General features: G+C 39.2%; 1 protein-coding gene across 1 annotated transcript in view; it reads right to left on the bottom strand.

Moving 5' to 3' along the window:
* The window catches only part of LOC114054189 (THO complex subunit 1), a 67,574-nt gene extending 41,434 nt beyond the window's left edge, over positions 1–26,140 (bottom strand). Inside the window, exons 1-4 of the mRNA XM_027877350.1 lie at positions 26,045–26,140; positions 11,417–11,490; positions 11,263–11,323; positions 7,806–7,872 (exon numbers count right to left, since the gene is read on the bottom strand). Coding sequence (XP_027733151.1) covers positions 7,806–7,872; positions 11,263–11,323; positions 11,417–11,490; positions 26,045–26,098 — 256 coding nt within the window. The 5' untranslated portion in view covers positions 26,099–26,140. The remainder of the gene's footprint in view (positions 1–7,805; positions 7,873–11,262; positions 11,324–11,416; positions 11,491–26,044) is intronic.
* Between the last annotated feature and the right edge of the window lie 1,204 nt (positions 26,141–27,344).

Genomic DNA, 27,344 nt, shown 5'->3' with positions numbered 1-27,344 from the left:
GAAGATTAATGCAGAATTTTAAAAAACAGACATTTAAAATCCTTTTTAAAAAAGAGCACAGGGAGATTTACTTCAATTTAAGAAAAGAATAATGGAGATCAGATTCCACGCCATTTCTCAGCCATCTCTCTCTCTCTCTTCCCCCGCCCCATTCCCACTTTATCTGTTCCCTTCCCCCATTAGAATGCAAGTTCCCTGAGAACAGAGACTACCTTGGAAACACAAGAATGTGTCTATCCCCCCAGCACTTAGGGTGCTCTCACTATCTCCTCTTTCTGTATCTCTCTCATGATGTTATCCTTTAAAGTCAATGCTGTTAAAAATCCTTGATGAACAAACATTATTTAATAAGAAAACTTTTCCCCCCAAGAAATCATAGTAGTTATATATACAAAGAAATTCAGTTGAGTCCAATTTCAAGTACCAGCTCTACCACTTACTAGTTGTACAGCCCTGCAGCAAATAACTTAATCTCAATTTATTTATCTGTAAAATGGAGATTAATTTTTATCTATCCCCACAATGGACACACACATGTACATGCATGGATGCATGAATGTTATGTATACCTACACACGACAACAATATTTTGAATTGAACTTGTGAAGAAACTGCTTCTACCAGTACAAACTGGCACCGTACTGAAAGTTAAGTCTTAAAGAGCTGCTTTGGACATTTAGAAGTCAAGTGACATGCTAAGGGTCCCACAGCCTAAGGATTACAGGTAGAACTTGTACACAGGTCTTCGGGACTCTTAGGTTGATTCTCTCACTATCTACCAAACAAGGGTGTTGTGAATCTACTAAAACTATGTAAACATGAACTGCTGTTTCCTTTAACCATCTATCAAACAGTACTTATGTAGCATCTATCTGTTTTATACTGTGCCAGAGAGGCACTGTAGTATAATGAAAAGAATGATGGCCTTAGAGTTAGGAGATCTGGATTCCTGTTCCTGATCCAGTACTTATTAGCTATGTAAATGTGAGTTATGAATTATATAAATGTGAGTTATTATAAGGTAGTGTGGAAAGAAACAGAAAATGTCTAAGATATATGGTTATTCCTACCCTTGAAGGGTTTACAATCTAGTTGGGAAGAAAAGTTCAATATGCCAGAATAGATTAGGGAACAAAAACAAGGCAATAAGTGATATTATATAATTGATGAATTAATTGCAAACTGATGGTGCTATAAGAATAGAAAGAAGAGATACAGTAATTTTTTTTTTTTTTGCTTTTTGGTGAGGCAACTGGGGTTGAGTGACTTGCCCAGGGTCACACCGCTACTTAAGTGTCTGAGGCTGGATTTGAACTCAGGTCCTCCTGACTCCAAGGCCAGAGCTCTATTCAGAGATATACTAATTTAACACCTATATATGAAACCATCAAAAAACTAGACATCATTATGAACTCTGAAAAATGTTATACAAGTGTTATTTTTTTCTCAAGGAAAAAATTTTTGCCTTTAAATTAAAACTAAATTTGCCACAACCCTTCATTATAAAATCTAAGTTCTCAAGCCTTGACAAACCGAAGAAATTAATTATAACAGCTGACTTGGTAGAACTGCAAATAAAAAAAAATTAATAGGTCCTTTCCCCCACAAAGGCCACATGAATACTAAAATAAACATTTACTTATTATTATCCTTTACTGATTATATGACATAAATTGAACTTGATTGCACTAATCAAATCAAATCAAGAAGCATTTATTAAGTACTACTATGTACCAAGTAACAATTCCTGCTCTATAGAAAGTCTAATGGGAAATACAACCTTTGAACAATTGTATACAAAAAAAGAAACAGAAAGGATAAATTGGAGTTAATTTCAGAGGGAAGGCACTAGCATTAAGAGGGGATCAGAAAAGGTTTCTTGCAGAAGGTGTGATTTTTAGTGGGGTAGGACCTAAAGGAAGTCGGGTAACATCTGGATACGCAGTAAATATTTTTTTAATAAACACATGAATTGGTAAACATATGCACACAAATTCAATATTGTTAAAAACCGAAAATACTAACTACACTTAATATCACAAATATAGATTGCTGCTTTTGTTAAATACCACCTTTCCCTACAAATACTGCAATTCTTCAATGAACACATTTAACCAGTTAAAAACACGAATACTGGGGAATTAACCGCTGTGAGAGGTGTTCAATCCAATTAAAAAATGGGTTATTGAATGACTACTATTCCACAAACATTTATCAAGGACCTATAACACACAAAGCACCATTCTAAGTGCCAGGGGCATAAAAAGTTAAAAATGATATAGTTCTAATCCTCAAAGAGCTTACATTTAATTGAAATGGATATAGACACACAGATAGATATAATACAAGGTATGATAGACACAAAGGAGAGATCTAGGAAAAGTCCTCTAGGAAAATTTGAGGAGGAAGAAACAACTTTTGTTGAGTGAGGAGGGAATCAAGGAAAGCTTCACAGATGATAAGGAAGTATATTTCAAGCATAAAGAACAGCTTAATAAATTCATAAAGATTAGGGATGGAATGCTGTTGGAGAATACAAGTATTCAAGTTTGGCAAAAATAGACTGTGTGAATGAATGAATGAATGAATGAATGGAAAAACTTTTAAAAGTGCCTACTATATGCCAAGCACTGTACCAAGTGCTCAAAATATAAATAAAAAGGAAAAAAAGAGTTGAAGCATGGTGTCATGGATAAGAAGAGCAGGCCCTGAAGTTAGGAAGACTTAGGTTCAAGTCCCCCCTTCTGACACATATGGCTATGTGACCCAGGCAAAGTCACTTAATCTATCAATTTTTTAGACTACTCTCTAATACTAGAAAGTTGCAAAGAAAGTACTAATCTGCATTGCTAGAAGGATGTTTCTTCATTTAGGAATATCTCCCAAAAGTTCCCAAAGTGGGCAATGCTGCCCCCTGGGGGGTACTGGAATGATGGGGGAGGATGGTAGTAGCCTCAGGTGCAACTGGGGGGCATTGAAGAAAAATAAGGCAGGGTATGGAAGCATAAGGAAAGAAAACAAAATTTTGAAAAACCACACTTATGTGTTTTATCTGTTGTGTAACAGAGTTAAAGTCATAATGATAACATTATTTTCCAAATAAACACACAAAATGCAAGTTATAACCGATCAGTGGTCAAGTCTGCCAACAGGTATTGCAAGTGTTGGCAGGTGAGCACATCACACATTGTCGGGAAGTCCAGCATGCACAGGCAGCAATATGTACGTGTAATAACTTGTTTATAATCCAATACTATACGGTTATATGACACAATATCATGCCATCAAAATTTCAATTCAGGAAAAAATCCTACTAATTCACAATAAATAGTATTAGACTGACATAATCCTTCAAGGAAAAAAGGCAGAGTTGATTTTATCCTAGTTCCAAAACTGACGGGTAAAAATGTGAAAAATTAGGCTGGGAAATAAAGGTTGAAATCAGAATAAAGAGGTTCTGAGCATTAAGACATGGAGTTTTATTTGAGCAAGAGTGAAGACAACATCATCATCATCATCACATTTACATAATTATCTAAGGTTTGCAAAGCACTAGACATATCTTATCTCACTTGACCTTCACAATAAACTTAACAGGTAGGTGCTATTATTATCCCTATTTTACAGAAGAGGAAACAAAAGCTGAGAGGTTACATGAACTGCCCAGAGTCACTTGGCTAGAAAGAGTCAGAAGAAGAATCAGAACTCAGGTTTTCCTGATCCAAGTCTAGTAGTCTAAACACTATGCCACCTAGTTGCCCCAAATTTATATTATAATCTCAACCAGGCTCTCACTGATGTTAGGCAATCCTTTTATGTGTCCCTAATTAACTCACTCTCAAACTCATCACAACAGCTCTTCCAAACTTTTTCATCCTTCCAGAAAATTCCCCTGGCTCCTACACGCTCAACTGAGAATCGTGCTTCATAATTACTAAAAAAAGGAAAAACTTAAGACATTCACCAAGAGCTCCCCTTTTTCCTCTCCTCTTCATCTCACATCACCCAGATGCTGCTGTCATTATCTCTTCCTTCATCTTTCTCATATGAAGAGGTGGCTCTTCTCCCTATCCAGGTTTATCCCTCTAAGAGGTACAAGTGATCTCATTCCATCCTCTCTTCTTCCAATAGACTGGCCCCTCTATCATTCCCACTCTCTCACTTATCTTCAACCTCTCCCTATCTGTCTACAAACATGTCCACCATATCTCCCCAATCCTCCCAAAACCTTCATTTGATCCTTCTATCCCTGCTAGCTATCATCCTGTATCTCTTTTTGGGGGCAAAATTTCAAGGACATCTACAATGGATGCCTCCATTTCTTTTCTTCTCACTTCTCTACTTATCTGGCTTCCAATCTCATCTTTCAACTGAAATTGCTTTCTCCAAAGTTACTGATGATTTCTTACTTGCAGAATCTAATAGCTCTTTCTCACTTTCCTCATTCTTGTTGACACTATTCAAGCACCTTCTTCTCCTTAATATTCTCTTTTCTCTAGATTTTTGAGATACTCTCTCCTGGTTTTCCTCCTACTTATCTATGACCATTCCTTCTCAATCTCCTTTTCTGGATCTCATCCAAGTCACACTACTAAACATGAGTGTTTCCTGGGCTGTCCTAAACCCTCTTCTCTTTTCCCTCTATATACTATTTTACTTGGTGATCTCATCAACTCCCATGGATTCAATTACCATTTCTATGCAGAAGATTCTCAAATCTATTTGTCTAGCCCTAACCTCCCTACTGACCTTTAATCTCACACCTCCAACGGCCTATTAGATATCTTGTACTGGATGTCCCATAGATACCTTAAACTCAACATGTACACTTTTTCTTCTGATTTTTAATCTCCTTTTTGAGCTCCTTCCAAGAGGACTTTTTGGGTCTGAGACCAATTCATATTTCACTTTTGAGGCTTCGCATGTAGGCATTTTGACACTTATCCTCTTTTGGGTTTGTGTTTTGATCTTCCCTGTTGCCATAGTAGCTTTCTATGGTCAGGGCTTTTTTGTTTGTTTGTTTTTTGCTCATTTTCCAGTCTATTCCTTAACTTTTAAAGTTGAGCTCTACTCCTGGGGTGGAGGGGCACTGTCTCAGGTTTCGTACACTGTGAGCCAGCGGCCTGGCTTGCTGCACCAGGGCCTTGCGGCCTGATACCCTGCCTACTGTGCTGGGGCCTCCGGACCTGCCAGGCCTGGCCCCTAGCCTGCTGTGCCAGGGCTAGAGGTCTGGAACACTGTTGGGCCTGCTGAGCTGGGGCCATGGGGCCTTGGTTGCTGATCTTTGCTGGGGCTAGGGGTCTCTCACTTACTTGCCTGGACAGCACCTGCATTGGGGGTAGGGGCTCTCCCCTTTCACCCAAGTGAGACAGACCTTTCCTGCAGTCCTTTTAAGTTATCTTAAGCTAGAAAATTGGTTTACCCCATCCTTTCGTGGGTTCTATTGCTTCAGAATTCATTTTGAGGTAGGATTTAAAGTTATTTCAAGGGAACTGGGGAGAGCTCAACAAAAAGTTTGGCAATTTTCAGCCTTTTCTCTGCCATATTAGCTCCACTTCTCAGCATGTCCAAAATTGAACTCAATATCTTTTCCCCCAACATCTCCTTCCATCAAACTTTTCTATTTACTGTCAAAGGCACCACCATCCTGAATCACCCAAGCTCATACAACTTAGGTGTCATCCTCAACTCTACGCTCTCATTACCCATATTCAATCTGTTGCTCAGAGCTGTCAATTTTACTTTCATAACACCCTTCACATATGCCCCCTTCTCCAGGTACAGGTCCTCAACACCTCATACCTGGACTACTGCAACAGCCTGCTGGTTAGTTTGTCTGCCATAAGTTTCTCCCCATTCCAGTAGATTCTCTACTAGGCAGTCAAAGTGATCTTTCTAAAGCATAAGTTTGATCATACCATTAGTCTCACCTCAATAAACTTTAGTGGCTCCCTATCACCTCCATGATCAAATATAAAACCCTCTGTTTGGCATTTAAAGCCCTTTCCAGTCTATTTACACCTTACCCTTATGCCGTCTCCCTCCTTGCACCCCTTAGTACACTCGGTACTTTGTTATACAGTGACAATGGACTCCTTGCTGTTCCTAAAATAAGATACTCCTCCATCACCCAATTCCAGGTTGTCCCTCATAAATGGAATGTTCTCCCCTCCTCATCTCTGCCTCCTGGTTTTCTTCAAATTCCAGCCAAAATCCCACCTTCTATAAGAAGCCTTTCCCAATCCCTAATTCCTTCTGCTGATTATTTCCTGTTCACACATAGTTATGTGCATGTTGTCTCTTCCATTAGATTGTGAGTTCCTCAAAAAGACAGACATTTATCTTCTTTTTTTTCAATCCCTATCACTTAACACAGTGTCTGGTACATAGTAGGTACTTAATCAGTTTCCTGACTGAATATTGTCCAAACTTTGATATGTAACTGGATGGACAATCCATAGAGCACATCCTTCAGAACTTATATCTTGGAGTGATACTGCAAATGGACAATGAACTGGACCCAGAAGAGGAAGAAAATAGACTGAATTGGTTTTTAATCACCTCAAGTTTCTCTCAGAAACAAAGGCCCATCTTTTTAATGATAATTTTCTTCTGGTGATGTTGTATGACTGTGAATTATATAATAGTAGTCTCAGAAGAAATGAAGTTGAGGATCACCCAAAGGGAAATGGAAATATACACAGTGAGCATGAGCAGCCTGCCACATTTTACAAATGAAGAATTTCTCAAAAGTAGTAAAAAGGATGAAGTTGGAGACACATATGACCAGAAAAAAAAGATAACTGAGATAACCCACACGAACAATCAAAGTCACACATTGCCAAGAGAATATAACAAAGACTCCCAGGCACATCAGTAGGATTCTCTATCATCAACTGCTGCCCTCCCCCATTTGTGGATTTACAAAAGGGTACAGACAGGTACTGCATAGACAGCCAGGGATGGTTTCTGATCCACGTCACTGAAGGAAATACCCACACTGATGAGATTCCAGATTCACTAGAATATTAGACAACTTTATGTTCAAGACTAAAAGGAGGAAAGTGAGACCAAAAAAGTAGCAACAGACTAATGGAAAAATTGGTTGTGGCGAAGACAAAGATCCTGTTTAGGAGTGAGCCACAAGGACAGGCAGAGAAAGGACTGTAGGTGTTCAAATCACTGGAAGAAAAAGTTCAGGGTTAGATCTAAAGGTATGAGCTACCCTGTGGGTGGATGAGGTAAACTGGAGATAGCAGTTTAAGGCTTTGGTTAAGTAGATAAACTAAGAAGCTAAGGCATCAAAGATCCATCTGCAGGAAAACTGGAGGGACTAAGGATGAGGGTGGGGTTTGGGATAAAAGTAAGACCATGAAACACACACTATGCTCAACCTGGAAGTCAGAAGATGACAAAAGAAGGATCTGGACAGGGTGATGTGATAAGAATTTATTATGTGCCTAAATACCATTCTAGAAATTATGGGGGATGCAAAAATTGCATGTCACCAATTTTACTACCACAATACTTATATTTTACTTAGGGAGGCAAGACTTATCTATGTGCAACAATTCAAAAATTGTATAAGACAAACAGGATTAAGTATCAAAATGTGCAGCATGGGAGTACAAAGGAGGTTAGGAACTGGAGAGAGATCACTGTAGATCAGTATTGCTGGGATTATAGATATGGCATTTGAGATGGGCTTTGAAGGATGGGCATGATTGGAAAAGATGGGGAAAAAAGAGGAAAAAAGTTAAAATCAAATATCTCACTCATCAGGTTAATCTATGAAAAATACTTACCTTCAGTGACTCCCCCAATAGCAAGAGAAATAATAGCCAAAACATTTTCACATGATGCACGGGTTATCTACCAACAAAGGGAAAAGACTGAGATGAAATAAGAATGTTTTGCAATAATTTGATGACTATAACTACCTATAACTATTTGATGACTATTACAATCTCTTTAGCCACTGCCTAACATATAAGCAAGTCTTTTTTGCCCCTTCCCTACAAAACCAAACTTTCTTGATAGATTATCATCTTATATTTATATTAAATTATTTAAGCATGACATAATTTCCTCAATTTATTTTGTTGATATTGTTGAGCCGTTTCAGTTGTTTCCAACTCTTCATGGCCCCATCTGGGGTTTTCCTGGCAAAGATAATAGATTTATTTGCCATTTCCTTCTCCAGTTCATTTTACAGATGAGGAACTGAGGCAAACAAGGGTAAGTGATTTGCCAAGGGTCAGACACCTAATAAGTGTAAGAGGCCAGATTTGAACTCAGGAAGGTAAGTCTTCTTGACTCCAGGCCTGGCACCACTCTTTTCACTAAGACATCTAGCTGCCCCATACTTAATTTATTTGGCTGTTAGCAAAAGAGTATATGGTAAGAGTATTGAAGTCAGGAAGACCTGGGTTCAAGTTTCAGATCTGACCCATGATCACGTTAGTCATTTGTTCTCTATATTAGTGAAATCACAGGTCCAGTCTTTCTGTTTAACTGCATTTATCTCCAATTAACCACTGAAGTATACACTCCTAAAACACATTGAAGAATAGTTTATTAAGTTTTTAATGATTTAATAAAGTCTAACAATATTATCTTTTTTCTCATTGTGTTAATACCATACTCTAACAGCATATGTGACATGGGGACAGTATATTAACTTATTCTAATCTGAACAGTTATACAATTTGAATACTCAGGATTTTCTAAGAAAGGGGAAAGGAAGGAGGTTAAGGTACTTGCTTTGGAACTGAAACAATCAACCGTACCATAGCCCAGAACGGGTAGTATAATGCAAGTAGTAATACATAAGATATGACTTCATATCCACACAATCCCATCCACTTAACCCCCTTTCTCTTAAACAATATAAATGAATGGCTACTGCAGTGCAGAAAAGGCTATCCTGGGGAGGAAGACCTATAGCCTTTTGTGACCTCCAACATGGCTTTTTTAGACACTTGTCTAAACTAAAATAAACTGACGTGCTCCTTTGAAAATAAGATAAAATAGGGGCAGCTAGGTGGTGCAGTGGATAGAGCACCAGCCCTGGAGTCAGGAGGACCTGAGTTCAAATCTGCCTCAGACACATAATACTTCCTAGTTATGTGACTCTGGGTAAGTCACTTAACCCCAACTGCCTCACCAAAAAAAAAAAAATAAGATAAAATAAACTGAGGTGCTATGTTCACAGAGTGAACAAAGATTCATAGCTTTTTTTTTTAACCATATTAGTCATATTGTAAAAGAAGACACAGACCCAAAGGAAAAAAAAACACACAAAAAATACATAAAATGAAAAATAGTATGCTTGGATCTGCATTCAGACTCCATCGGTTCTTTCTCTGGAGGTGGATAGCATTTTTGGTCATGAGTCCTTTGCAACTGTCTTGGATCACTGCAATGATGAGAACAGCTGAGTCATTCAATCACAGTTGATCATCATACAGCACTGCTATTACTGTGTACACTATTCTCCTATTTCTGCTTCACTTTACTCTGCATCAGTTCATATATGTCTTTCTAGGCTTTTCTGACATCAGCCTGCACAGCATTTCTTACAGCACAGTAACATTCCATTACAATCATATATCACAACTTGTTACAGATTTATAGTTGAATTTATCATTCTGATTTTTCTGGGATTATATAGCCACTGTTTTTTTCCTTCTTTACCATAACAGCAGTGATTGTAACATAGTTACATGAAACTTAGAGAAACTGTTTCAAAATTTAAAGTGGGGCTGATGTAGTTTAGAAGGCTGCTGTGAATCTATAATAGCATATGATTTGAAATTAAAACATGCCCATGATCACAAAAAAAAAAAAAAAAGTGCCCACTTGGAAAACCATTGACACTAAATACAACGATGCAATTAAGCATCAAGTTCTTAGTTCACAATAAGCATAAATAAAAATATCAAAAACTATTTTTACTTCTTAATAAAATATACTTAATTTTGGCAAAACATAACATTTTTGTTCTTTCTCTCTACATACATACACACACATGCACACGCACGCACACACATGCACACACACACACAGATGGTGGGGAAAATATCTTTTTTTTAAACATTATATAAATAATTCTTCCTATTCCAGACAGGTGCTTTAGTGGTAAGAACTCACCTTAGAATGACTTTTGGTATTCTAATGGAAAAAAGGTTACTCACCCAGTTTCAGTTAGACTTTTTTGGCTACTATAACTTTATTCCACTGCTGATATCATTGAAAGAGATGCCCTTCCTTTAACTACATCCTGAGCTATGTAAGTCTTTGCATATACTTAAAAATCTTTCTCTTGGATGAGGTAATCTAATTTATTGTCTTAAGGTTTTACAATGCCTAGGAGCTGTCAAACACTTAGTGGGTACTGATTCAAACTAGTTCAGAAATGGTTATGTCAATTATAACACAGTTAACTATGACAAACTGGCCCAAATATATAGCAATAAGTATTAATTATCATTGACCTGTAATTTCACTGATATGGTAATTTATTTCACAGAGGCAGGTCACACACACACACAACTCATTTATAATATAGAATCTTAGAATAGTTCCTGAAGCTCAGAGAAGTTAAACAAATTGCTCATGATATTTTTGTTGATCAAGGCATCTCTGGTAGAATTCTAGGAAAATAAAAGTGATAAACCTGTGGAAAGATTTTGCTGGTTGACTAAAAAACAAAACAAAACAAAAACAAACAAACAAAAAACCCCAGCTAGGCAGGCTATGAACCTGGGTCTTTCTTCTTGATTCTAAGTACACCACCTAGCACTCTATCCACTATACTAAGGTTTCTTAAACTTTTTCCACACGTGACCCCTTTTTGTGTTTTGCTAGCATTTGATGGTGTTGCGTGTGTAGTGCAAAGTGTGCATGCTGTGTGTTCAGAACTAAGACTGCAGTGAACTTGTGTGATGCAACATGGGCAAGCGCTGCCAGAAATACCTTGGATTCATTACATGTTTGATTTTTAATTAATTTTTTGTTATTGTACATTCAGAAATCTTTTACTCTTGCCAAATTTTTCGCAAGCCTAGGGAGTTGTGACCTACAGTTTAAGAAGCGCTACACTATACAATATAGCCTTTTGCCCACTGAGTTATTCTTCAAAATGGTTCTCATTTTAAACTAAATTATTTATCTTAAAAGAGAAATAACTTTTAAATGACAAAATAACTTCTTAGTTTGCCAGAAAAATTTTAAGATTTGATAACAGAAAAGTATACTTACAATTTCCTCTTCTAGAATAACTCTGAAAGCTTGATCAAGGGTACATTTTTTCTCATTTTCACTATCAAAAACAAAACAAAACCTATATTTTGTTAAGAGCTCAGGCAAACACAAAACTTTGGTGTGCATTGTTGAGGGAGATGAATGCTCTTACCTTCCAGCTAATTGGCTGAAGGTGCTCAATAATGGCTTGATATTTTTGTTGATCAAGGCATCTCTGGTAGAATTCTAGGAAAATAAAAGTGATAAATCTGTGGAAAGATTTTGCTGGTTGACTGAAAAACAAGACATCTCTACACATAATTTTGAAAGGTACTCTTACAGATAAGTGCTGGAGGAAAACATCTTGTTGAGCTTTCCTTAAAAATCCTTATTATCCATCCCTTTTCTTATTTACTATACTGTCTCTGTCTACCTCATAAAATTATAGTAAGGAAAATGCTTCGTAAAGCATTAAGTCCTATATACATGTGTGACTTTTTTTTCTTTTTTAAAAGGAACATCAGCTCAAGAAGGAAGGCTAAAGAAAATTATGATAATGGAATAATTTATGATCATAGGGGAACACGTAAGAGGCTGGTATAATTCCATGGGACACCAGTGAGTGTGAATTTTAAAACAACAAAAGATGAAAGGGAGGAAGGTAACTGAGAACAGTTAAGCAAATGCCAAAAGAAAAACACAGATCCTATAAGAATAGCATCAAGAAAGTTCAAATATAGCATAACCTGAGGCTTGCTATAAATGCTAAGAACAAAAGACATGATTTTAGGGAGTGCTACACTGAGACAAGAGGAAGAAGAACATAAGGAACTTGTTTCTTGGAATGCTACATTAGATGGAGGGCACAATGATACAAATGGCTAAAAGAAGGAATAAGTACTCTTCATAGTTTTTTCCTTTAAAAGTGATGGAAGAGTAGACGGTTAGAGAGTAATCAAAACCCAAGACAAGAAAGGAAAGGTTAAAAGAGTACCTAACTTCCCTCAAGGAGTTCAAGATAATTAAGCCTGACACTTCACATCCTATAATATTCACTGATCTGGTGGATATTGCCTGCTGAATCTCTATCAATGATACATTAGGAATCACTGAAATGAGGTGAGTTTTCTAAGACTGGAGATAACCAAACAAGCTGATTTTTCAAAGAGGTGAAAAAAAGATCCTTCAACTCATGGGCCAGTGACTTTGACGCTGATTTATGGCAAAATTCTAGAATGATTATTTAAGGGACAGTTTGTGGGCATTTAAAAGCCAGGCTGCGAACAGACTAACTGACCTTATTTCATTTTCCTTTTCTTACAGGATGATCAGAAAAATAAAATAATAGCTGGCAATACTTTAAGGTTCACAGAGTGTTTTACATACCATTTCTCACTTGCATCTCAAAACAACCTTGGGAGACAAATCCTAAAATTTTTAAATTTTTTTATTTAAAGAATTTGCTTTTTCTCCTTCCTACCTCTCCTCATCAAGGGGAAAAAAAGACAAGTAAAGGTATTATTATCCCTACTTAACAGATGAGGAAACCAAGGCCCAATGATGTCAAGTGACTTGCCTATGTTCACACAAGTAGTAAATGTCAGAGGTGGGACTTAAAGCAGATCTTGCCAGATTCTAAGTCTAGAAGCATGGTACAATGGAATGAACCTTGGACTTACGAGTCAGAAGAACACGGTTCAAAATCTACCTCTGACACTCATTAGCTATGTGACCCTGGGTAACTTCCTTAACCTTTTTAAGCCTGTTATGCTCTTTGTAGAGATGATAATAGTATCTAGCTCACAGGGTTGTTAAGAGAATCAAAGGAATTAATACATATAAAATACTTTGCAATCACGAAAGCACTATATAAATGTTAATTTTTAACCATCATTATTACTCTCTACAATACCATGTTGTTTCTCTGCATGTAGAGGAATGGTAACATACTGGGATTTGAGAAAGGCATTTGAAAAAGTCTTTCAGTATTCTTGTGGACAAAATACAGAGAGGGACTAGATAACAATATGGTTAAATGGAAACAGTGTTGGCTGAAGAACTCAATACAGAAAAAGACAGTTATGTCAGGCTAGAGGGAGATTTTTAATGACAAGCCACATAATCTGTCTTTCACCTTTTTAAAAAAACTTAACAACTTGGATGAAGATACAGAAAACATCCACATCAAACTCGCAAAGTGGCATAAAATTGAAAAGTGTATCTAATACAATGGGCAACAGAATCAGGATCTAAAGAAATTCTAATAGGCTAGAACGAAAGGTCATATACAATAATGTAATAGGAATAAATGTAAAGTCTTATGTTTCAATTCAGAAAATTGATTATTCAAGTGCAGATGAAAGAGATGTAGCTTGGAAGCAGTTCATGAGAAAACTGAGATTTTTAGTGGATGGTGATCTTATATTATTCAACAATATTAAATAGTAGCCAAAACATCTAATATGATTTTTAGAATGCATTTAGGGAATAAGTCCTCTTTACCATGTCCTCTTCAGACCAAACCTGGCAAATTATTAACCAGTTCTAAATGAAACATTTCAAAGACAATGTCAAGTAGGAGTGTGTCTGGGTGAGACTTGAAACTGAGTCATAGAAGAATCAGTAGAATAAATAGGGGATGTACAGCTTGAAAAAGAGAAGAAAAGACTTCAGTTTTCAAGTGTCTGAAGGATCAGGGAAGACAAATTATGATTCTTTTTGTTTTGTTCTGGAGGAAGAAAACTAAGACCAATGGGTGGAAGTTACTGAGATTCAGATTTTTTTTTTTAGGAAGAACTTCATAACTTAAGAATATCTAGAAATAGAATTACTGTCTTGAAAGGCAGTGGAGCCTTCAATCAAAGGTTGGATGATCACCGGTCAGGGATCACAACAAGCCTTTATGTTTTAGGTCCCAACCTGCTAACAGCTGGGTTCGTTCCAACTCTGAGTCTCTGATTCAAGAATTATTTTTTCCAACGTAGATTATGTACTAAGTATGCCTTGGTGCCAATGCTGACTCTACAACTGTGACATTGGGCAAGTCATTTAACCACTTTATATTCTGGTTTGGACTATGGAATCATAAAAATCTCTTCCAGATCTCAAATTCTGACTGAAATTCTAAATATCATAGAATCTCAGAGTTGGAAAGGATTTCAGAAGCGACCTGGAACAACTCATGTCTGAATAAGAATTCCTTCTACAACATTCTCCAAAAATGATCACCAAGCTTTTGCTAAAAGACCTCATGTGAAGGAGAAACCACTACTTAGTGAAACAGCTCTCATTTTTAGGAGTTAATATAGTTTCAGTTGTTTTCCTCTCAGAGAGAAAAAGCAGTAAATATTTAAAAAAAAAAAAAAAGTTCAGGTTTAACCAAAACTGCAGGGTAGATCTGAGCAGCAAAAACAATTAGACATAGCACCGTTTTACTTGGGAGGGGTGGGGGGAGGAACTTAAAGTCCTTCCAAATACTCTAATTTAGGATAAGCTGATGCTTCCCAGGCACCTCTGGAACACTCTGATCATGAAGAAGCTAGACAAGGCTTTTACACAAGGGTTGTTCAAATTCCTTTGGTGTCATCTGCACTTATGTATTCATTAGTCTTTCAAGCTGTTTCTGTCTAACTACATCCATTAGTCCCTCTGGGGAAAAGGATTCTATTTGGCCAGACAATATCATTCCATTTCTTTACTGATAATAGTGCATCCACTGAGGTTCCTTCCAAGTCCGTGGCATTGGCTCTTTAAAAAGCAGCCCACCTCCACAAATATAAAACCATCCTAATATAGAAGCTAAGGAAATCTAAAACAAAGGCACAGAAAATATGCCTGAAGTATTAATAGTCATTGCTTTTGACGCACATAAGAAATACTTTCATCAAAGCTGTTGTCCAGTTCAGCTGTGGCTGTCCAATCTTGTTCATGTTCCTCAGTTTCTGATAGTGGGTAGATGAACTGTCCCACAATCTATAGATATGGGATCATGCCCTCCAAGAACATACAGCAGGCTACCTCAACAGAAAAGAGCCAACTGGTGCCTAAGTACCCTGTCTTCCCATACAAGATTGTGGACCCTCTTGGGAGAAAGGATGGTAAGAGTCCAGCCCAATGGTCAAAATCACTGACAAATTATAAGGTTATCTCCCTGGTCAGAAAGTGCCAACCCACAACCCAACCCCTCTCTGGAGCTTATTCTTCCTGTGGCTAGGTACACCTATCCCTGAGTATTACAGAAAGAACCTACCATGAGTAAGGAGACCCAACTCCCATCATGCTGCTACACCCACCATTTTTCTCCAGATAATTTAGATACATTATTGCTCACCACCTCTTCCCCTAACATGGGAATATCTGAAGGCCCTGTTCCCTATGCCCCTCGAAGTCCAGAAGAACTTAACATTCATGGTGAACAAACTATAACCAGCATCACACTTCCTCTAGATGCCAAAGGTAGGAAAACTATGGAGAATCAGATTATTTTTCATTATATAGGTAAACTCAAGAAAGTAGACCTAATCGACCCAGGACTGTGGGACCCTATCTTCTTATGGGAGATATTTTGCTAGGTCCTTCGCCGAATCTACTCCTTTGCTTTCTGTCCTGTTAACTTCCAGGCCAAATCCCCACATCTGCTGGCCTTTTATACATCTTCTGTCTCTGCAAGAACAAAGCAAGCCTAGTCTCATCCTCTTTAATATGAAGGAACAAACCCAAAGCGGTCTCAGTAGCATCCCAGCTGAGTTTTGATGGTCTTCTGGCTCAGAATAGTTTACCCAGGCTGAGGTAGCAATGAAGACAAAAAGTGGCAAGGCAATCCAAAGATGGCCTCTTGGCTCTATTCCACATTACAGTTTTGGTTTCCTCCAACAGGCTCTTAGAGGGCGCCATCTTAATCTTGGATGTGACTCTTCTCCAAGTCATGTAGCCAACTGAAAAATATTACCCTATTGGGCATTTCTACAATCCAAATTACAGAAGCCCTAATGTATTAGGGAAAGGCGCGGGGGGTGGGGGAATTCAAAGCAAAAATGTCTAGAACTGCTATCCAAATATCCTATTAGTTATTTATTCTATTTCAGAAAATCTCACGTGTTCTTCCCTCCTCCCTCCCCTCGACCTGTGTTTGGGAGAATTTCTCTAAAATGAGATGTCTCCTAGATCTTGTTGAATCATTGTTGGGGTCAATATCTTCTTCCAGGGTGATTACCCCTTGGGGCTTCTAGGCCAGGGCTATACATAATCTGCAGGCAGGGTCTAGCTGTAAAAATTGATCTGTATCTTATGTCTATATGAAAACATTTCCCTAATCTTAAATGCTCCATTTTCTTAACCAGATCTCATCCTACTGCTTCATCATTACCTAGAATAGGAAAGGAATTCAAAAGGGTGTATTAACAGATTTTAATTCCCTATTTGTTTTGAAGTAGGAAGAGATCGGCTGTTTTACTTTCTAGTCTCTCCATCTCTTCCTTACCTGACTTTTAGCTGGGTAACAGAGGCCAGCTATCCAAGTGATAACACTACCTAAGTGGGGGCAGATGCATGCTGGGGAGGTAGAAGCCAGAAGAGTTGATGAAATGGCTCATTCCTTCCTTTTATGAGTCTGGCTGAAGGTACTAAAGATGTTAAAAGACCCTGCCAATGCCCAGACCATAGGCCCAATCTTCCTGTGTTCTAGTTGAAAAAGTGGGTTTGGGTATATATGCTTTAATCAGAGGCACTCTATAGGGAAAAATTAATTTCAGTTCGGGGCTCTCAATGTTGCAAACTAGGTCAAGCAAAGTCCCAACAAATTCAAGTATCAATACATATGAAGACATACTTATACAGACCTGAAAGGTTAGGAATGGACAAGGGGGTTTCTGACCCTATCTGAAGGTAACTCTCCAGTGGGGCATGAATGGAAACTGCTCTACTCAATATATTTTGCACCCCGAGACTTCACCTTGTGTAAGCATCCCTTCATCAGTGTGTCCTTTGCCACCCTTTGATAACACCTTGTTATAAACACTCAGGTAGCTGGAGGTTCACCAATACAGACTATCATACACATAATGTCATGAATTTGAAGTACAAGGGGTAGAGAGGGACACCTTTAAGATAATATCAACTGTGTTTTTGTCAAGGAATTATAAATCAAGCCCAAAAAGTTCTGGTTATGATTAACATTAAGCACGGAAGGATCCTGATCAAATAGGATCTTTGTCTTAATTTCTATTGTTGTATTGTCTTTGTTCCTTCATGACCAAAGGGAAGGCCAGATCCAACACTTCCCCAATTATGACACAGATATTAGAATCATATTAGCACCCCATTTCTATTCCATTATAATTTGCAATCCACCAAACAGTATTAATACAATTTGCCTGTAAAATAAATAAAAATGAAATAAAATTTAATGTTAAAAAAAAAAAGGTTAAGAAAATCAGATAGAGGTATTGATTCCTTGTGAGAAGAAATTATTTATACAAAATCCATCCTAATTCCATGTATGTAAATATATACACACACACATGAAATCTCTGCTATAACACTGTTTTAGACTGGCCATGTATAAGAATGGGTCCACTGAAATTGTGTAATCTACAAAATCAATTAACAAATTTCAAAATCTAAATCACTAATTCAGTAACTCAAATAGTCATCTCCTACCTTTTTTCACTTGAACACATCAGAGTTTACTGAAATGGTCCACTTTTATTTGCTCTGACACACGCAGAATCAAAGGTTGATGTATGTAACTTTCACTTCTCAATGAACAAAAACAATATTCTTTAGACCATATTAACTCAAGTGTACATGTCCAGAATGTAGTCACGTACCTTTTCTGAAAACATGCACAAACACAGCTTCAACACTACTAGAAAAGTTCTGAAACTTCATCTGCTTTGGAAAGCTGCTTCAGACTTTGAACAATGTCTCATATAGAACAATTTAGCAAATTTTCCCTGGGTTGATTTTCCAATGCTTCCTCCAAACCCCCAATTCCTATCCCAATCCACACTTACAGAAGTAGGTAAGAAGTCATTAGCTTTACATTTTTCTCTCTCCTATGCTAAAGCCCAATGGTGCTCTGCCCCTTGCATTTTTGCTGTGCGATCAACAGTCTTAGAGCTTGGACTTCTATTGCAGTTTGGATTATCAACTCTACACTGAGCTACCGTCATTAGTGCTTTTTGGAAGAGGGTGATGTTAATTACATGACCTACATACTAAAATTCTCTAATTTACATTGCCCTATATATGCCAAAAGCTTTTTAGTCACTACTAAAAGAAGAGATTTCTATTTGTCATCTTGTTCCCCATATTTATTATTGCTTTTCCTCTTTCCCTTAAACCATCCCATTTTTCTCCCACACAGAAAGGCACTCCAATTTTAAAAGACGCTTGGCCACAGGAAAATGAGAACTCTAGAAGTCTTCTCCAACCTGAAATCCACATTGTTGGCTTAATGGTTCTTGCTCGTAGATGAACACTTTCAAAATGAGGCAGTTGAATCTATCCCGAGATATGCATCATTCACTGACAAATGAGTTAGTCCAATTCTAGCACTCAAGGAATAGAAACACAGCTGCACACACTAGGGTTTACTGATACCATACAAACATGCCTGGATCACCTCTTCACTTTTTTCCAATTTGAATCCCTAGTTTTCTTCAAAGCCCAGCTCAGGTGGTTACCTTTTACTTACACAAGATCTTTCCTGTCCCCTTCCCCAAAAAACCTGTTAGCACCTTCTTCTGTATCTTAAAATTTATGTACTTTGTAACTATCTGTGAACATGTATCTCCCCAGAAGGAAGCTCCTTAAGATCAGAGATGGTTTCATTTTTTTCTTTGTATTTTCATGACCTAGAACAAAGTTTTGTACATTTTTTGGCACCCAGATCTGTAAGGAACTCATCATCTGGAATCCTGAGCTAAAGATTCATGGATCATAGATCTAGGAATAGAAGAGAGAGGCCATTTAGCCCCAAACCTTCATTTTATAGAGGAAACTGAGGTCCAGAGAGGTTAAGAAACTTGCCCAAGTAGGGCATATAATAGCCTAAGATTTGAACCCAGTTCCTTTGACTTCATAGCCACATCTATTTCCAGTGTACCAGGCTGATAAAGACTTGCAACTCAATTAACTGAGAGTTTAAGGGAGTTACCTCCAGACCTTTAAGAGATTAAATGGCTTGACCATGATAGCAAGTGAGAAGCAGGTCTCAAACACTGGCAGCCAAGTGACTGAGTATAGTCAAGAAGACTTGAGTTTAAATCCAGCCTCAGACACTAACTAGCTGTGTGACCCGACAAGTCACTTAACTTTTGTCTGCCTCAATTTCCTCATCTGTAAAGTGGGCATCTGCCTCTCATGGTTTTCATAGTGAGAAAATAAAAATTGTTGTAAAATGCTTTGCAAAATCTTAAAACTCTATATGAAAGCTAGCTTTTATTCCTAAATCCACATTCAATCCCAAGAGCTCAAAGGGGTAAGTGGAAAGGGCACTGGCTCTGGGATCAAAGGACTTGGGTTCAAATTCTGTCTCTGATGCTTACTACTGTGACACTGGATAATCAATCAATCAACAAGAATTTTTTAGTCATTCCGTTTCTTACTGTCTTCCCTCTTGTCCTTAGAGAATTCTCTTCATTTCCCACCTGTTTGCTTTCTGGGACTACATCATCTCCAGAAACTCATCTTTCTGCAAGACAAAATCAACTCTGAAACTCCCACCTCCTCAGCACCCTTGCCCCTGGGCCCCTCCCCACTTCTGACTGGAGAGGGTGGACATTGGGGAGGTCCTCCCAGATTCTCCATTATTTAAGGAAACCCAGAGAATTCTTCTCATCACTTCCTATCCATTTGTTTTTTTGGACTAATCATCTCCAGAAACTCATCATTCTGCAAGCTGATATCTACTCTGAAACTCTTGTGTCCTCACATCATTTCCCACCCAGGCTGCAGTTCATCAAGGTCCCAAATGGGTAGCCTACCACCTCACTCCCCAGCTTTTCAGTTTCTTTTTGTGTTGTTTTCTTTTGTTGAACTGTGAGCTCCTTGAGGGCTGGGACTGTTTTTATACCTTTCTCTGTATCCCCAGTGCTTAGCACAGTCTCTGACACATAACAGGCACTTAAAAAGTATTTATTTAGTATGATCCTTAGGGGAAAGGATACATTCACTCTATTGTCTACTATGTGCCACGCATTGTCAGGTGCTGGGGATTCAAGGGCTGTAAGATCAAATCTGCCTTCAAGAAGCTTACATTTTACTAACATTTAGCTGATTGCATCCAAAGTTTTTCCTTATACTGAGCTAAAACCTAAATGTGCATTTTGTACCCATTATTCCTAATTCTGCCCACTAGTGTCAAACAGAACAGATCTAATCCCTCTTATACAGGAAAGCCCTTCAAACACTTGGTGAAAACTATCAAATTCCCCTATGTTTTCAATAGAGTCATAGACTTTGAGACGGAAGGGACTTTATAGGCCCATCAGGTCTAAACCCCTCAGTTTACAGATGAGCAACTATTGTGTCCAGGCTAAACATCAGCAGTTTCTTCAGCTAATCTTCCTATGGTGGGATCTGGCCTTTTACCATCCTGGTCACCTTCCTCTGGATGCCTTCAACAGCTCAATTTCCTTCCCAAGAAGTGGTACCCAGAAGCAAACACAATACTTCAGATATGGTTTAACCAGGGTAGAACACATGACAATATGCTCCAAGAGGTCTTTCTTGGTCTCCCCAGTTGTTAGTGCTATCTCCTAGAAAGTTATCTTCTACTCACTCTACTTATCTTGTAAATTCTGATTTCTGTATGTTGACTCTTTCATTAGAATGTAAGCACTATGCAGTAAGGAACTGTTTGCTTTTTGTCTCTCCCCAGCACTTAGTAAAGCAACTGACACATAGTAAATGCTCAATAATTGTTTGTTGATTATTAACTTCCTCATCTAAGCACGATTCCTCTGTTAATACATTTTAAGAATTCATTAGCGTTTTTGGCTGCTATATAGGCACTGTGAACTCACCAGTTACCAAAACCCCAATCTAAACACATTTCCCTCACCTTACCTTACCAAGTTGATTGTTCTGAACTCAAATGCAAGACTTTTTCATTTATCCCTCACAAATGTAATCTCAGTAGATTAAGTCTCATGTTGGCCAGTATCAAGATCTTTTTAGATCCTTAATCATTTAAACTGCTCATTTGGTATTAATTGGAATTTGTTGTTTTAAGGTTTACGAAATCTCTTACGTACATGTTCTCATGCACAATAGAGAGGTTAAGTGGAAAGAACACTGGCTCTGGAGTTAGAAGACTTCAGTTCAAATCTTGTCTCTGATACTACCTATATGACACTGTATATTCAATCAAAAATCATTTATTATACATCCACTAGAACATACAACTTCTCATTTTCATAGCAGATTCTTAATAAATGTTGGGGTGACAAAACCACTGGTGTTACAGGTGTACCAGAATACACGTACTAATCATTGGTCCCTTAGCAATTTCCAAACTGTTCATTCTGGTTTTTGAGAAGAAAACCAGTTCTACACAGAATTGTAAACTAGGTCTCAGTAGAAACAGAAGTTAAGGATAGTACTGTTTTATACTCAGGAGGGAAAAGGAAATTGGAGATTTTTTTGAATACTCTATAGGTTAAGCAGACCCTATGCAGCTTTGCAATACCACCAAGCACAAGTAAGCTAGAAAGATACAATTTGACAAGCATTTATTAAAGTCCTAAGTTTTACAAAAGTATTACATTTTGCACTGGGGACATAAGGACAAAAACCAAATAGTTCTTTTCTAAAGAAGGTAAGAGGTTGAAGGAATTTCTTTGGTGGCAGGAGTCAGGCACTGTGCTGGGAATACAAATACAAAAAATAAAATATTCTCTGCTTCCAAAGTATTTATATTCTACTGGGGTGATAACCCTGGTATATGTGTATATAGACATTTATGTTACAGAATATATAATATGTAGTACATATTATGTATTCGTATATATATATATGTAATATATACAAAACAAAAATAAGGTAGCTTTGGAAGAGGTAAGTCACTTAACCTCCCGGAGGCTCAGTTTCCTAAAACTGTGAAATAAAGGGAGTAAACCAAATTCTCTCTGAGGTCCCGTCCAACTCTGAATCTATGGTCCTATGACCTGCCCACGTTCAAAGACAATTAAGGATCTAAGGCAGGATCTGAAATTAGGTTCCTTTTGACTTATGTCTAATGTTCTTTTAACTATACCTAACTGCTTCTCAGTTTTATGCCCTTTGCAAACTTTTATGTTATATATATATTCCTTTATACAAGTCACTGATAAAATATTAGAGACAAAAACATTGTTTGAGCACTCCACTACAGATATTCTTCAACGATGACAATGAACCATTAATGACTATCTATCTACCTTTGCAGTCCAGTCATTCAAACAAGCCTGAAGTCACCTAAATACTTTATCATCTGGCCCATAAGTCTCCAGATTATCCATCAGGACAGTATGAGAAACACTGTCAAATATATTACTAAAATCTAGGTAAGTTACATTTAAACATCCTCTGAATTTTCTAGGCTGGTTACCTGCCTAAAAAGGAAATTGGGCTAAAATGGCATGCCCTGTTCTTGCTGAAGCCACGCTCACTCTCTGTGAACACCACTCTCTTTTTTCGTCATTTGCTAACCATCTTTTTAATAATATATTTCTAGAATTTTGCCAGGAGTCAAGGTCAAACTCAATGGCCTATAGTTTGCAGCTTCCTTCATCCCTTTTTTGAAAGGGCATTTGCCCTTTTCCATTTCTGCAGCACCTCTTCTATTCTCCAAGATCTTTTTTAAAATGAGTTTTATTGATTTTTATACATCACAGTCATTCCATCACTCTCTTTTCCTTCCAATGAACCCTTCCCTGTAACAAACAATTAAGCAAAAACAAATGACACGGTCACCATGGCTGAGAGTGCATGACATTTTGTACCAAGACTCTATCTCTTTACTCCCCAGTAGCCATTTTTGTTTTGTCCTTTCCTGTTGACACACCATCCTCCTTGGTAAAGAAAACAAAAGCAAATTAAATGTTGAGTAGTCCTGATTCCTCTGTCATCATTACTATCATTCCATATCTTCTGAGTAGTGAGACTGCCACAGGAGGATACAATAGACTACCTAAACAGAAGGAGCAAGTAAATGAGTTTGGGAAATAGATCAAAGCTTGGCACTGATACATGATATAGTAGTGATGGCAGACTTCAATTATCAGGACATCTTCTGCCTGTCTCTTGCTGCCCAAAAGAAAAAATGTTAATAAAGTATTGGCTTGCTTTACTGATAGTTTCACCAATCAAAATGTAGAAGCACAAGGTAATGCTATTCTGGACCTGAATTTAACCAACAAGGAGTTTGCTGAAACATAATGGCAACTTTGTGGGTAGGTATCCCTGCATCTCAGAATTTCTCCTAAGGAAAATAGGAAGTATATCATACTTTCATATGAACCTTAGATTTTGAGAAACCAAATTTCAGAGTTCAGAAACTGAATGCTATGATCTAAAATTCTATAGAGAAAATCAGTTCAGGGGCAGCTAGGTGGTGCAGTGGATAGAGCACTGGCCCTGAAGTCAGGAGGACCTGAGCGCAAATCCAGCCTCAGACCAAACACTTGACATGTACTAGCTATATGACCTTGGGCAAGTCACTTAACCCCGGCTAAAAAAAAAAAAAAAAAGAAAGAAAGAAAGAAAGAAAATCAGTTCAGAAAGGACTAGAATCTCTCAAAAACAAAATGCTGAAGACACAAAGAGATATGATTCCAATGAGGAGGAAAAAGAATTGTCTAAAGAGACCAGTGTGGATTCACAGGAAAATTACCAACCAATTTACCTTTTAAAAACCTGTAAAGAAGATAGAAGCAAGGATGGGTAACTGATAATATAAAATTATGACCCTGCCTCATAAGAATAAGGTTAAAGTACAGAATGAATTATACTGTATATATAAGTATGTAAACAACACACTAAAGACTATACAAAGAGTTTTTTAAAAAATTATGTTGAGAAAAAGAGGAGGATCAAATAAGGAAAAGGACCACTGGTTAGGGTAGATAGGATGATGTCTGAGAATCACAGAATTTGAGAGCTGGAAGGGACATCTGGTCTACTTGATAGCAGAAAATAATTCCTAAAAATGGTCATTCAGTCTCTGTTTGAAAACCTCTAAAGAGGGTAGACACCACGTCTAGACAGTGTATATGATTAACAGCAGTTCCTCTTAGAAGAACTAAAATGACTAGGTGATTGCTTTTAAACAGTAACTTGGAAAAAAGAATACATGGAAAATAACACCAATGTAACATCTATTAAGTATTCCCCCCACAAAAAAAATCATTTTGCAAAGAAAACATCAGCATGTAAGAAAATTAATACAGTGACAGCACACAGGACCAGTTTTTTCTTTAGAGCTCCTATTTCAGTACCACCTTACATAGCTGACCATGGAATTGTGTGTTAATTACTCAATCAAACCTTGTACAACTGGTATAAATGAGTCATCTATAAGCCTTGAACAAAGAAAATGGCTAAATAAGCAGTGCGGTGGCAGGAAAAATCACCCTGGTTTTGGTAGTTTTAAGACTTGGGTTTGAAATCCAGCTCCACCATTTACCAGCTAGGAGACAATGAACAAGTCAATTAACAGATCCTCACCTGTAAAATTTACCCACCAATCTTCCTCGGTGGAGGGAGTTTCCACACCGGGATTTCCCCTACAGGGATGAAATCACAGGTACCGGAACAAAATATATATTTCACATATACCTGCGCCAAGTCCCTCCAGGGTTGTGTGTGTGTGTGTGAGAGAGAGAAAGAGAGAGGGTGTGTGTGTGTGTCTGTGTATAAAAGCACTTCTATAAATGTGAGATTATAAAGTCAGTTAAGGGATAGTCAACGTTAAACCACTGTCACGATGGAGCTTGTAAAACCAATCTAGGCTGAACATCTTCGAGGTTTTTTCCAAACCGGTCCCTCTCCACACCCAGTTTCTCTCCATGAGGAGCGCTACTCTAGAAATTTTCATACAGTACTGTGTCAAGATTCTCTCCTTTTTGCCCATTTCACATTTTAATTTGTGTCATTGTTTATTCGTGTCCATGCCCTATGTTTACCATAAGCTCCCTGAACTCAGAGAACATGTCCTTTTCCATCCATCCCCCGGCGCCGAGCACAGTGCCTTAGGACACAGGGGACGCTTGGTATTTTTTGAATCGGAATTTATACTTGGTCTTAGCCACAACGCCGAGGATCAAAAGCGAGAAGGAAGGCAGCAAACGAACCGCCGAGCCAACAATTACAGTCGGCGAGATGGGGACGAGACTTCTGGGCAGAGTCAAGATTTTTGAAGTGACCCTCAGCCTTTAACGGTCTTCCCTCCTCAGGGACCAACCGACCACCCGGCTGCCCCCCGCGCCATCGCTTTCCCGCGTCCACCCTCTGTGGGGTGGGTGGGGGGGCGTTCTGCGCCGGGGGGGAGGGCGTGGCGAGAGTCGCGAGGGACATACCGGCAGTGGGAAAGCGGCCGCGACGGGGAGGACAGAGACGCGCGCACTGAAGGGCCAGGTAGCCTGCCCCTCCCCCCCAAAGAGCCCGTAGAGAACGCCTCGGCGTACACACGTCCCCTGCCCTGGGTTCCGCCCCCTGGGAGAGCCAGTGTACCACGGAGAAGGTGGAGGAGAGAAAGGGAAGAAAGTGGGTCCGGTCAGGTCGGCTTTCGGCCACCCCTCCGCTTCCTGGATCTCACCGTAAACCGGGTCCGCGCTTCGGGCAAACTGAAGAGAGGCGGCGAAGGAGACATCTTCTCGCTTGCGCGTGCCCGTTAACGCGCCGTGGCGCCCGGTGATGACGCAGGGTCTGAGACACACAGCTCGCTCCTTTGCGCGGCTTGAGCGGCCCCGGAGCAGGCGCGTAGGGTACATGCGCAGTCGGTGGAGGGGGCGGAGCTTTGATTACAGGGCGGGTGAGGCTGCCGCGGTTGTGGCCGCAGAAGGTGCCATGTGATTTCGTGTTTTGCCAACGGTGGTGGTGCGAGGACTCAGCTCCTACCGGAACATCTGGTGTTTGCCTGCGGCTTGACCGTTGGTAGCGAGCGGGATTCGGTGGGGGTTCGGGGGGGCCTCGCCAAGTCCCGGAAAGGTGTCTCCCTCTCGCGTTGGCACCTCGATGATGCCTCTAGCCCGAGGCCCGCCCCCTCGCCCTCCAGAGCCCAGGCCGCCGCCGGGCGAGCTCGGACGCGGGCTGGGCCGGAGCAAATGTCCGCGAATCCCCCCTCCAGCCCACCCTTTTCCTGCTTCCTGAAGGGGCGACCCTGCGGGTTCTCCGCCAGCCCCCGCTGCCCCTTTCTCCATTGAGCCGCTTAGCGTGGCGAATTATTGCTCAGGGTCCATCCTGAGTCCTCCCGAGGGTATAGAAGTGACCCCGGGTTTTCGAAGGTTGTCACTAACGCACAAACCCCGGTGGGCGCTTACGAGCTGGGAAAAGTGACCATTCATTAAAGCGGAGCCTTGTCACGAGAAGGCTGACCGCCCAGAGACGATCCGTCCAAGACCCAGCGTGGTTGGAACCTGCCGGGGTGGAGCACCAGCCCAGATGAGGTCATACCTCTTTGGAGGTATTGCTGCACTGTTTGGCACGTGGGGTGGTAAAATGGACCTATGTTGTTGTTTTTTTTCCTTAAATTCTCTCTCTCCTGGTGCTTCAGGAGACCAAGGGTGAGCGGTTTGAGTCAACAGGAAAAAGGATAGGGGCGTATTTTGTTCGCAGTCATTCGACAAGTCTGTGGTTCAAGGCAACAAATAGCTTTAATTTTTTTTCTGTAATAGGTAAGATTCTCAGCTGAGAGTGGGGGGAGGGGGAGCCGTGGGAATGTGTCTGTGGATGAATATTTCTATTTGAGTGATTTTTTTTTTAAACCAACATATTGATGTGTTTTATGTCTCAGTTACATCCCGGTAAGCAGGTCCCCTTCCTCCTCACCCCATAGTGCCATCCCTTAAAAAAAAAAGTTAAGCAAAGAGAGCAAGGCCATCCAATGTAGTATCTTG

Source organism: Vombatus ursinus, unplaced genomic scaffold (genome assembly GCF_900497805.2).
Source record: "Vombatus ursinus unplaced genomic scaffold, bare-nosed wombat genome assembly UNPS02014812.1, whole genome shotgun sequence".
In the NCBI taxonomy this organism is placed as follows: Eukaryota; Metazoa; Chordata; class Mammalia; order Diprotodontia; family Vombatidae; genus Vombatus; species Vombatus ursinus.
The sequence above is the reverse complement of the archived record's forward strand: the minus strand, read 5'-3'. Positions and strand labels throughout refer to the sequence as shown.